Below are 13103 nucleotides of genomic sequence, written 5' to 3' on the forward strand. Positions count from 1 at the left end.
CTCTTTTTACCAGACCTAGAATTTTTCTACAAAGCTCCATGATTCTCAAATATCAACTCCAATTATATGGTTCATTGAGATGCATAGTTTTTTGAGTCTGAACAAGTACTTGTTTGAGTTACTACATTAATCTAGTTTCATGATATTTTTTCTTTGAAATTTCATCACAATAAATTGTTTTTATCTGTAAAAACCTAAAAGTTTTCATTCTTATTTTGACAAAAACCATAATGTCCAAATCCATCATCTTCATTGAACATGTTCTTGAATACTTAAACACAATGAGCCAACCACTGTACACTATGACTACTTGGTCACCTAAAGCCTTGTCTTGCATTGCAGAGACCCAAGACCTTTTAGTCTGGGATATTCTGAAAATCTACTGAGTTCTCCTTAATGTGTATTACAATGTCTAACAAAGAGAATATTAGTATAATTATATCAGGACATTCACTTACAGCAACTGTTCTCAATCTGTGGGTCACGACTCTTTTAGGGATCAAATTTCAGATATCCTGCATGTTAGATATTTTACATTAAAATTCATAACTGTAGTAAAATCATACTTGTAAAGGAGCAATGAAATACAGATAAGGCCAAGGTCATCACAATATGAGGAACTGTATTAAAGGGTCACACTGTTAGGTTGGGATCCACTGACTTAATTACAGACTTGGTCATGTCCTACATGCTGTGTATTCAACACACTCTCCCCACACCTTCATCCCTCACAGCCACATTCTCTCATCTCCTACTTATTGGAATAAAGATGAGATGCCCTCACACTGGTCAACACACACAATGACCTTCCGGTTAAATCAGCCCCCCCACCAGTTTTTGTAAATAAAATGTACTCCCTCTCACCCATATGTTCATACACTACAGATGCCTGTGTTTGTGCTACAGTGACAGAGGTGAGACTTTACACATATGAAGCATGAGTCTCAAAGCAGACAATAATACCAGGATGCTTACAAGAACAGTTCCGTGATTCCTGACCAAGATTACTGTCCTTTTCTGTTGCTTTCAGGCCTCCTAGGAGCTGCTTTGAGGGGTGCAGTTGCTACCTTATCCTGGGATCCAGGATTCTCAGAATCTGGCCACAGATTCTACACCACCAGAGAGCAGTCATGCAAATTTCTGATAAGGAAAATAAAGCTGGTCCAAGCCAGATCTGTGGTTTCCTGCCCTTTCTTTCTCCTACTTTGGAGCTATAAAAGCAGGAACCAGGACAGGAACACGCCAGAAGCTCTTCCCAGACTTCACCACTGGCAAAATGCAGGCCCTACTATTCCTGATGGCACTTCTCTTGCCTTCAGGAGCTGGCACTGGTGAGTTTTGTCTTCATCTCCTTAACCTTTTAGTTTTCAGCAGTGGACCACAGTACCCTAACCTGTGGTGGCGCACGCCTTTAATCCCAGCACTTGGGAGGCAGAGGCAGGTGGATTTCTGAGTTCGAGGACAGCCTAGTCTACAGAGTGAATTCCAGGACAGCCAGGGCTACACAGAGAAACCCTGTCTCAAAAAAAAAAAAAAAAAAAAAAAAAAAAGAAAGAAAGAAAGAAAAGAAAGAAAAAAAACAACAACTAGATACCCTAACCTAAGGCAGGATCGTAAATTAAGGTAGTTCAGGAGAAATCTATAGGTCAAGGAATAATGAAAAATTATTTTCCCTTTACAACGTTTACAACAAATTACCCTGTTCTCATAGGCAGCTCTTCTCTGCCCTTCCCTTAATGTTGAGGAAGATGGGATGAGGGTTTGAAGAACTGTCTGATGAAGTAGAAAGTCAGAAACATGAATGACCATTGTGTTCTGAATGAAGGATGATGGTGGACAGGGAGCACTGGGAAGGAAAGATAAAGAGGAGAGGAAAAAAAGGTCATGTGGAGGGGTCTGAGCCCCATGCAAGATGGGGTGGGCTTGGAGTAGTCACTCAACTTTGGCCCCATCTTCCCTTGCTAGTGCCTTGTTGGAATGTTCCATAAGTTTGTGACCAGGTACTGGGGTTTCTTTGTTCCAGAGGAGATTATTGGTGGTGTTGAAGCTAAACCACACTCCTACCCTTACATGGCCCATCTGGAGATCATCCGTTACAGTGGTCGCCAGGACAGCTGTGGTGGGTTTCTCGTAACCCGCCAATTTGTGCTGACTGCTGCACACTGTAAAGGAAGGTAAGAGTCTTCTCTTCCCATGAGGAAATGCAGGAGCCAGAGTCACAGAGCAGCAGAGGCCTGAGGAAGGCTCTGAGCACTGCTCATCTCCAGATAGCCTCTCCTGTCACTGAGAGGAAAAGGGAGCACAAGACCTCACCGGACCATTCATGTGTGGTCTCCATTTTCAGAGATCAGAGCTTTAAGTATGGCTCTAGTCATGACCAAAACTACAGTTCATGTCTTGCTCTGGTGTAGAGGGCTTATCAGTAATGGGGAAAGCCATGGTTTCAATCCAAGTACTGGGAGTGGGGTATGGGAAGAGTTTTCAGTCCTAAGTTTTGCTGAGCCACATCCTTCTGGCAAGGCTGTAGACCTGGGAGCTCCATTCATGTCTCTCTGTTCTCTGCACTGGGGCAGAATATAGATCCTGTTGCTGTCTCTATGGAAGGAGTCTTCGTATGACCAGCATGTCTCACTGCTTCTTTTATTTTTCAACAGAAAAATCAGTGTCACCCTTGGAGCTCATGATGTGAGCAAGACAGAACCCACACAGCAGAAGATAAAAGTTGAAAAACAAATTCCTCACCCAAAGTTTATTTGGAATTTGGGTCTCAATGACATCATGTTACTGAAGGTGCCCTTATTTTTCCTGGTCTGCTTAAGTCTCCAATCCTCATCTTTCCACCTGGAAATTCTTTCCTGTCAAAATCATTTCCTCAGAAAACACTCCTGAGTTTCCAATGGGAAAGGGCCCATGTCTAAGCATCTGTCTTTGGTTTAACATCTCTTCTCTCCTTCCCCCAACAGCTTGAAGAGCAAGCTGAGTTGACTCCTGCTGTGGATGTAATTCCCCTGCCTGGTCCCTCTGACTTTATCAAGCCTGGGGAAATGTGCTGGGCAGCTGGCTGGGGGCGAACTGGAGTGGATAAACCTACCTCAGACACCCTGAGGGAGGTGAAACTGAGAATCATGGATAAAGAGGCTTGTAAAAAACATAAGCATTATGACGATAACCTCCAGGTCTGCGTGGGCAGTCCCACAACGTTAAAATCCGTATACAAAGTGAGTGCACATCTGCTTTTCCTCACCACATCAGGAAACAGCATCAGTGGAGGAAGTGTGCCAAACAGCTCTCCGTGGCACTGACTAATGCCTGTGTTCTTAGGCTTCTAGCCCTGAGAATTTGGGAAATAAAATCTCCCTCTCTGTCTCATCTCCTTGTGCCCAAGCCCTTCTGGCAACCTTCCCATGAGGCTAGATATGAGACAGGAAGGAAGTAAAGGGAGTCATGTTAGCAATGGGTTAAGGCCAGGGAGGAGGGGGAATTAGTCATTAAATCCCTAACTTAGGAATAATAGTGAACCAGGACTTCTTACTTCAATCTGGGAGTAGCTATGTTGGGGCATTAGAAGTTGGGGGAAAGCAATCTTTGCTCATACTCTTATTTTTCTCACCTACAGGGAGACTCTGGGGGACCTCTAGTGTGTGCTGGTGTGGCCCACGGTATTGTATCTTACAATATTTACCCAGTTGAAAAGCCCCCTACAGTCTTCACTCGAATCTCCTCATACATGCTCTGGATTAATGACGTCCTAAAGGGCAAGTAGCTTAAATCCTGAGCATCCTGAGTCAGAGTCTCCAAGCCTGAGCTTATCTGGCACCCCTTGAGTTCAGCACAGCCAGCACCAGCCTGCCCCCAGCCTGCCCCCAGCCTGCCCCCGGCCTATCCCCAAGACAATCTCAAAGATAGACAAATCTGTGATGATGGATTATTCCCTGTAATGCACCTCAATAAAGACATAATCTCTTGTACCTGTGTGACTCCAGGCTGTGCTCTAAACACTCAGCACCTCTCTAAGCACAATGAAGATTTGACTTGAACTACTATCCTGCCATGTTAACAATCTTGAGTACTGACTTCCAGCACAGGTGGAATACTTTGGATGACTCAATATTATCTAACATGCATGGGTGTGTAGAGTAAGATTCCATATCCAGAGTAGTGTGCACTCTTCTGTTCGTCTCCTCTACTGTCCTTTCTTCTCCCTCTGTGTCTCTCAGCTCTTCTGCCCACAAACCCCATGCCATAGCCACTGTGTCTTTCCACACATCATAGGAAATTCCATATCTAGGTCAGACATGGCTGTTGATACCTTGTGTCCTCAACACTCATGCTGCTGACTCCATCTGAGCTCTCAATGCACCTGAAGCTAGAGGAGAGCCTGCCCTCAGAAGTCCTTGGACCATGACTGTGGCTGCAGCAGGCACCACAGGAGAGCATCAGCACTTTCTGGAGAAAAACACAGGGCAGAAGTTGCCATCGTTGGCAAGAGACCCTCCAGTACTTAGCATGAAGTAGTACTTCCCATGGTGGGTCTAGACCTGCTTCTTTGCCACCCAAATGTAACAGCCTTTCAGAAGAATGTCAGGGTTAGTTGAACTTCTAAGTGGCCTGCTCTCCTCTTACAAGCCAAAGCCCCCAACGTCTTTAGTCAAGGGAAAGGACACATCAGCTGTAGGGTACTGTGGACTCTTAATAGAAGAGACCACACAAGAGGTCTACTATGCCCCAAAGAGGCCTAATACAGTGCATGTGGCCCTCTGACTACTGTACCATGAAAACCTGCTGCCAGTAGCAGCCCCAGGCCAGGACCTCAGCACCTCAGCCCTCCTCACAGCCTGGCAGCCTCATGTCTAGCTTTCCAGCTTCAGCACTGCACAGTAGACATGTAAAGAAAGCTATCAAATACAAGACTGCCTAGCATTGCAAAAGTGGAAACCAACCCAGAAGTCAGAGAATGTGAGTAAGTCTTTAGACCACAGCAATTGCAATTGACAGGAATGATCAAGTCTAAGTGCTAAACAATGAAGAAAGGAGATTTACTTTCAGAAAACAAAAATTTTTACAATGAAGAGAATCCAGTCTCTGGTGAGCCAGGGTTAGTACTATCCTGCCACAGGTGTTAACACCTGGTTCCATCTATTCTCCTGCCAAACAAGGAATGTTTTTATCAATTATTTTGTAAATAAGTAATTTTTCTAGGCCTAGAAACATTTTTAGGAAGGAAAAAATACAACTTTGTATCAAAACAGTTTTCGAATGACACTGTTGGTGGGTGAGGGGAATCATGATGGTAGACTGCTTTTATTAGATTTCTTTCATTGCCTTTTTTAAGAGGAAGGAGTTTATTTCATCTTATATCTTTTTTAATTTTTTTATATTTTAATTACATTTCAGATGCCATCCCCTTTCCCCATTTCCCCTCCCTAGAAAACCCCTATCCCATGCCCCCTTTTCCTTTTTGCTTTTATACATTTTTTAAATGTTAATCAAAGGCTTTATAAGTTTGGTAATGATCAATCAGAAGTGTAACCCAATACCCAACCTAGATATATCAACTATATTTGACTGGTGGAGACACATGAACATCTGTCTCCATGCCCCCCTCTTTCTCTCATCACCTAGCTTCACCCTTCCTGTTAAAAATAAAACTTTTCTCTCAAAATGCAATTAGAGCATAATTATTCCTAATTGTACCAGTGAGGTACAAGATAGTCCTAATACCCAGTCCATCATTTTGTTGACTAACCAGAACCTCTGTCATCTCTCCTAACTAAAACACTTAGTTTTGAACCTGGCTTTTTTCTTGGCTTTAGAATGAATGTCAGCTGAAAACCATCTACTCAGATCTTATCTCTCAAAGTAAATAACCAGGATTGGCTATGAGACTATAGGTCTTCAACCCTGTCAGAAATCCAGAATGACTGAGTTAACTGAAATTATGGGAAGCACTAAGCATAGCTTCTAAAACTTAGCCAATTGATAGAGACTGCTGAACACCTGGAAAGCCCCTATACTACCAAACGTTGGAGTATCAAATCTTCAGCCTTCTGGCCCAGAATCATCTGACAGACCTTAGTGATGCAGAATTATTAAGGACTGATTGCTCTGTCTAGGCAGATATAATCAGTCAACTATTCTGCAAGTGTGTCCTTTTCTGGACAGTAATTTGTCTGTAGATGGAAAGAGGCAATTCTTACCTATTGGCTGTCACTGCACAACTGAAGTAACTCCAAGAATGCTCAATTTCTTCTTAGAATCCAAGACAGGAAGCTGTCAGGAGCTGACAGGTCTCTAATCAAAATGAACATTAATATAGAAATATTTGTAACATCAATTCTATAGACTTCTGATGTTTGGAAAACCAACTATCCATGTAAGGTAACCTGGACTGTTGTCTATTAACTCCTCTCAGCTATTTCTAAATAAAATATGGAAAACACCCTAACAATAAACTCAAAGCCATGAATTTGCTACAGTCCCTTAACTCATAGGCTAACCATCTCAAATCAGTTAAAAAAGTTAAAGAAGGACTGGGTCTAAGCCTTGTATTCCTAAATGTGTTATACAGGCACAATGCCCATGAGAGTATCAATATTCATCTCACTTTTATATCAATAAGAAGCTCATACCAAGGAAAACCTTAAATTTGAAATCAAAGTAAATTTTGTACTATTTAAGAAATTATAACTTCATCTTGGTATTCATTATACTGATTTCTACCAATAGGTTATGGCTATGCAATAAGTCCTAGCTAATCCCCCCTGTTCCAACAAAACCACTACTTTTCCCTAGAAAGACAGACCAATATTAACCACCTTAGTCCCCAAGCTCAGGGAATAGGGGCGCTGACTCTTCTTTAACTTCTTCAAGCTGATTATGGGAGTTGAGATATTAGAAGAGGGGTGAGGGGAAGAGTAAATTGATAAGCCTCTGATGCTGTGTCTTCACTGCATCCAGATGGAATTCCAGGGCATTGGAGGTTTGGGCAGGTCTGCTCAGTATGCTTGATGAGTAGATACACCAAGGCTGTGTATCCTGCAATATACAATTCTCAGAACAAGTTTTAGTATCAAGAAAAAAAAAATGTTTTTCCTAGAGGGCTGACATTTTTTTTAAAGCTGTTGGTTCTAACAACTTTTCTTTTTTTCCCCCTTTTTAAAATTGGTTGTAATATTTACATTTCAAATTTTATCCCCTTATCCCATTCCCCCCACCACCCAGAAACCCCTTATCTCACCCCCCTCCTTGTGCTTCAATGAGGGTGTGATTTTCCAGTTTCTTTGTTGTTGTTGTTGTTTTGTTTGTTTGGTTGGTTGGTTGGTTTTTTGAGACAGGGTTTCTCTGTGTAGCCTTGGCTGTCCTGGAACTCACTCGATAGACCAGGCTGGCCTCGAACTCAGAAATCTGCCTGCCTCTGCCTCCCAAGTGCTGAGATTAAAGGCGCGTGCCACCACTGCCCGGCAATTTTCCAGTTTCTATGATGCTGTTTCCATTAACATAAACTGCCTCCTAAGTTTCTAAATCCTTCCCTTTGTGTTATTAAATCTCCTAATTTTCTTTTTTTCTTTCTTTTTTTTTCTTTTTTTCTCTTTTTTTCTCCTTTTTCCCCTTTTTTCATCTCTTTTTTTAAATTGGATATTATGTTTACCTTTCAGATTTTATCCCCTTACACCACTTTCTCCCACCACCCAGAAACCTCCTATCCCATCCCCCCTCCTCATGCTTCTATGAGGAAGTGCCCGCACCTACCCCCCACTAGCCCCTCCCCACCCTCACATTCCCGCCCCCCACTCTGTGTTTGTTTTTTATGGGACCAAGAAACTCCTCTCCCACCTATGCCCAACAAGGCCATCCTCCCCTACATATACTGCTGGAGTCATGGGTCCCTCCCTATGTGCTCCCAGGCTGGTGGTTTAGACCCTGGGGGGCTCTGGTTGTTTGGTATTGTTGCTTTCCTCCTGGGGTCACAAACCCTTTCTGCTCTTTCAGTCTTCTCTCTAAGTTCTCCATTGGGAAACCCTGGATCATATCAGTGGTTAGCTGTGAGCATCGTCCTCTGAATGTGTTAGTCTTTGGCAGACCTCTAAGGAGACAGCTATATCATACTTTTGACAGCACCCACTTCTAGCCATCCACATCCATGTCTAGCTTAGGTGACTGTACATGGGATGAATACCCAGGTGGAATGGTCTCCTGATGGCCCTCCTTCAGTTTCTGTCCCATCTTTGTTTCCATATTTGCTCCCTTGAGCATTTTTGTTACTCGTTCTAAGTAGAACTGAGGCATCATCCCCTCTTGGTTTTCCTTCTTCATGAGCTTCATGTGGTCTGCAGGTTGAGTCTTTGCTATTCCAAGCTTTTGGGCTAAGATCCGCTTAACAGTGAGTAAATACCATGTGTGTTCTTTTGTGATTGGGTTAACTCACTCAGGATGATATTTTCTAGATCCATCCATTTACCTAAAAATTTCTCGAATTCATTATTTTTAATAGCTGAGTAATACTCCATTGTGTAAATGTACCACATTTTTTGTATCCATTCCTCTGTTGAGGGACATCTTGGTTCTTTCCAGTTTCTGGCTATTATAAATAAGGCTACTATGAACATAGTGGAGCATATATCCTTATTATATGTTGGAGCATCTTCTGGGTATATGCCCAGGAGTGGTATAGCTGGATCCTCAGGTAATGCTATGTCCAGTTTTCTGAGGAACCGCCAGGCTGATTTCCAGAGTGGTTGTATCAGCTTGCAAACCCACCAACAATGGAGGAGTGTTCCTCTTTCTCTGCATCCTCGTCAGCATCTACTATCACCTGAGTTTTTGATCTTAGTCATTCTGACTGGTGTGAGGTGGTATCTCAGGGTTGTTTTGATTTGCATTTCCCTGATGACTAAGAATGTTGAGCATTTCTTAGGGTGCTTCTCAGACATTCGAGTTTCCTCTGTTGAGAATTCTTTGTTTAGCTCTGTACCCCATTTTTAATAGGGTTATATGGTTGTCTGGAGTATAATTTCTTGAGTTCTTTGTATATCTTGGATATTAGCCCTCTATCGGATGTAGGCTTGGTTAAAATATTTCCCAATCTGTTGGTTGCCGTTTTGTCTTATTGACAATGTTTTTTGCCTTACAGAAGCTTTGCAATTTGATGAGGTCCCATTTGTCAATTCTTGATCTTAGAGCATAAGCCATTGGTGTTCCGTTCAGAAACTTTTCCCCTATGCCTAGGTATTCGAGGGTCTTTCCCACCTTCTCTTCTATTAGTTTCAGTGTATCTGGTTTTATGTGAATGTCCTTTATCCACTTGGATTTGAGCTTTGTACAAGGAGATAAGAATGGATCAATTTGCATTCTTCTACATGCTGACCTACAGGTGAAACAGCACCATTTGCTGAAAATGCTGTCCTTTTTCCACTGGATGGTTTTAGCTCCTGTGTCAAAGATCAAGTAACCATAGATATGTGGGCTCTTTTCTGGATCTTCAATTCTATTCCATTGATCTTCCTGCCTGTCTCTGTACTAATACCATGCAGTTTTTATTACTATTGCCCTGTAGTATAGTTTGAAGTTAGGGGTGGTGATTCCCCCAGAAGTTCTTTTGTTGTTGAGAATAGTTCTTGCTATTCTGGGGTTTTTTGTTGTTCCAAATAAATTTGCAAATTGCTCTTCCTATCTCTATGAAGAATTGATTTGGAATTTTGATGGGGATTGTACTGAATCTATAGATTGAATTTGGCAAGATGGCCATTTTTACTAAATTAATCCTGCCAATCCAGGAGCATGGGAGATCTTTCCATCTTCTGACATCTTCTATTTCTTTCTTCAGAGACTTGAAGTTCTTGTCTGACAGATCTTTCACTTGCTTGGTTAGATTCACTCCAAGATGTTTTATATTATTTGTAACTATTGTGAAGGGGGTCATTTCCCTAATTTCTTTCTCAGCTTGTTTATCTTTTGAGTATAGGAAGGCTACTGATTTGTTTGAGTTGATTTTATATCCAGCCACTTTACTGAAGTTGTTTATCAGGTTTAGGAGTTCTCTGGTGGAAGTTTTAGGATCACTTAAGTATACTATCATATCATCTGCAAAGAGTGAAATTTTGACTTCTTCCTTTCCTATTTGTATCCCTTTGACTTCCTTTTGTTGTCTAATCGATCTAGCTAGGACTTCCAGTACTATATTGAATAGGTAAGGTGAGAGTGGGAAGCCTTGTTTAGTTTCTGATCTTAGTGAGGTTGCTTCAAGTTTCTCTCCATTTAGTTTGATGTTGGCTACTGGCTTGCTGTATATTGCTTTTACTATGTTTAGGTATGGACCTTGAATTCCTACTCTTTCCAAGACTTTTAACATGAAGGGATGTTGTATTTTGTCAAATGCTTTCTCAGCATCTAGTGAGATGATCATATGGTTTTTTCTTTGAGTTTATTTATGTAGTGGATTACATTGATGGATTTCTGAATATTGCACCATCCCTACATTCCTGGGATAAAGCCTACTTGATCATGATGGATGATTGCTTTGATGTGTTCTTGGATTCAGTTTGCAAGAATTTTATTGAGTATTTTTGCATCAATATTCATAAGAGAGATTGGTCTGTAGTTCTCTTTCTTTGTCGGGTCTTTGTGAGGCTTAGGTATGAGCATAATTGTAGCTTCATAGAACGAATTGGGTATTGTTCCTTCTGTTTCTATTCTGTGGAATAGTTTGAAGAGAATTGGTATTAGGTCTTCCTGAAAGGTCTGATAGAATTCTGCACTAAAACCATCTGGCCCCGGACTTTTTTTGGTGAGGAGAATTTTAATGACTGCTTCTATTTCTTTAGGGTTATGTGACTTGGGGGTTATGTGACTGTTTAGATGGTTTATCTGCTCCTCGTTTAACTTTGGTACCTGGTATCTATCTAGAAAATTGTCCATTTCATCCAGATTTTCCAATTTTGTTGAGTATAGGCCTTTGTAGTCGCATCTGACAATTTTTTTAATTTCCTCTGTTTCTGTTGTTATGTCTCCCTTTTCAGTCCTGATTGTATTAATTTGAGTACTGTCTCTGTGCCTTTTGTTTAGTGTGGCTAAGGGTTTGTCTATCTTGTTGATTTTCTCAAAGAACCAGCTACTGGTTTTGTTGATATTTTGTATAGCTCTTTCTGTTTCAACTTGGTTGATTTCAGCCCTGAGTTTGATTATTTCCTGCCGTCTACTCCTCTTGGGTATATTAGCTTCTTTTTGTTCTAACGCTTTCATGTGTGCTATCAAGTTGTTAATGTATCCTCTTTCCATTTTCTTTTTCTGGGCACTTAGAGCTATGCTTTTTCTTCTTAGTACTGCTTTCATGGAGTCCCACAAATTTTGATATGATGTGTCCTCATTTTCATTTAAATCTAAAAAGTCTTTAATTTCTTTCTTATTTCTTCCTTTACCAAGTTATTATTGAGTAGACCATTGTTCAGTTTCCACGTGTATGTGGGCTCTCCGTTGTTTCTGTCCATGTCAAAGACGAGTCTTAGTCCATGGTGGTCTGGTAGGGTACAAGAGATTATTTCAATCTTTTTGTATCTGTTGAGAACTGTTTTGTGACCAATTATATGGTCTATTTTGGAGAAGGTACCATGAGGTGCTGAGAAAAAGGTATATTCTTTTGTTTTAGGATGAAATGTTCTACAGATGTCAGTTAAGTCCAATTGGTTCATAACTTCTGTTAGTTTCATTGTGTCTTGGTTTAGTTTCTGTTTCCACTATCTGTCCATAGCGGACAGTGAGGTGTTGAAATCTCCCACTATTATTGTGTGAGGTGCAATGTATGCTTTAAACTTTAGTAAAGTTTCTTTTATGTATGTGGGTGCCCTTGCATTTGGAGCATAGATGTTCAGAATTGCAAGTTCCTCTTGGTACATTTTTCCTTTGATAAATATGAAGTTTCCTTCCTTATCGTTTTTGATTACATTTGGTTGAAAATCAATTTTATTTGATATTAGAATCGCTACTCCAGCTTGTTTCTTGGTGCCATTTGCTTGGAAGATTGTTTTCCAACCTTTTACTCTGAGGTAGTGTCTGTCTTTTTCACAAAGGTGCGTTTCCTGTATGCAGCAAAATGTTGGGTCCTGTTTATGTATCCAATCTGATAGTCTATGTCTTTTTATTGGAGAATTGAGTCCATTGATATTAAGAGATATTAAGAAAAAATGAATGTTGTTTCCTGTTATTTTTGTTATTGGCAGTGGAGTTATGTTTGTATAGCTACCTTCTTTTAGGGTTGTTGGAAGATTACTTTCTTGCTTTTTCTAGGTTGTAGTTTCCCTCCTTGTGTTGGAGTTTTCCACCAATTATCCTTTGAAGTGCTGGATTTGTGGTAAGATATTGTGTAAATTTGGATTTGTCATAGAATATTTTGGTTTCTCCATCTTCTTGATTGAGAGTTTTGCTGGGTATAGTAGTCTGGACTGGCATTTGTGTTCTCTTAAGCCTGTATGATATCAGTCCAGGATCTTCTGGCTTTTATAGTCTCTGGTGAGAAATCTGGTGTAATTCTTATAGGTCTGCCTTTATATGTTACTTTGCCTTTTTCCCTTACTGCTTTTAGTATCTTCTCTTTGTTTTGTATATTTGATGTTTTGATTATTATGTGACAGGAGGTGTTTCTTTTTTGGTCTAGTCTATTTGGAGTTCTGTAGGCTTCTTGCATATTTAAGGACATCTCTTTCTTTAGGTTAGGGAAGTTTTCCTCTATAATTTTGTTGAAGGTATTTATTGGCCCTTTAAGTTGGGAGTCTTCACCTTCATCTATACCTATTATCCTTAGGTTTAGTCTTCTCATTGTGTCCTGGATTTCCTGGATGTTTTGTGTTAGGAGCTTTTTACATTTCACATTTTCGTTGACCGTTGTGTCTATGTTTTCCATAGTATCTTCTGCGCATGAAATTCTCTCTTCTATCTCTTGTATTCTGTTGGTGATGCTTGCGTCTATGACTCCTGATCTTTTTCCTAGGTTTTCTATCTCCAGGGTAGTCTCTCTTTGAGATTTCTTTATTGTTTCTACTTCAATTTTTAGATCCTGTATGGTTTTGTGTAATTCCTTCACCTGTTTGGTTATGTTTTCTTGCATTTCTTTA

General features: G+C 40.7%; 1 protein-coding gene across 1 annotated transcript; it reads left to right on the forward strand.

The window, feature by feature from the left end:
- The first annotated feature begins 1276 nt into the window (after nucleotides 1-1276).
- On the forward strand, nucleotides 1277-3870 carry LOC117705557 (mast cell protease 4-like). The gene is made up of 5 exons (XM_034498293.2): nucleotides 1277-1331; nucleotides 2024-2174; nucleotides 2655-2790; nucleotides 2964-3218; nucleotides 3617-3870. Exons 1-5 carry the CDS (start codon nucleotides 1277-1279, stop codon nucleotides 3761-3763), a joined length of 744 nt encoding a protein of 247 aa, XP_034354184.1. The 3' UTR covers nucleotides 3764-3870.
- The last annotated feature ends 9233 nt before the right edge of the window (nucleotides 3871-13103 follow it).

Source organism: Arvicanthis niloticus, chromosome 3 (genome assembly GCF_011762505.2).
Source record: "Arvicanthis niloticus isolate mArvNil1 chromosome 3, mArvNil1.pat.X, whole genome shotgun sequence".
Taxonomy (NCBI): Eukaryota; Metazoa; Chordata; class Mammalia; order Rodentia; family Muridae; genus Arvicanthis; species Arvicanthis niloticus.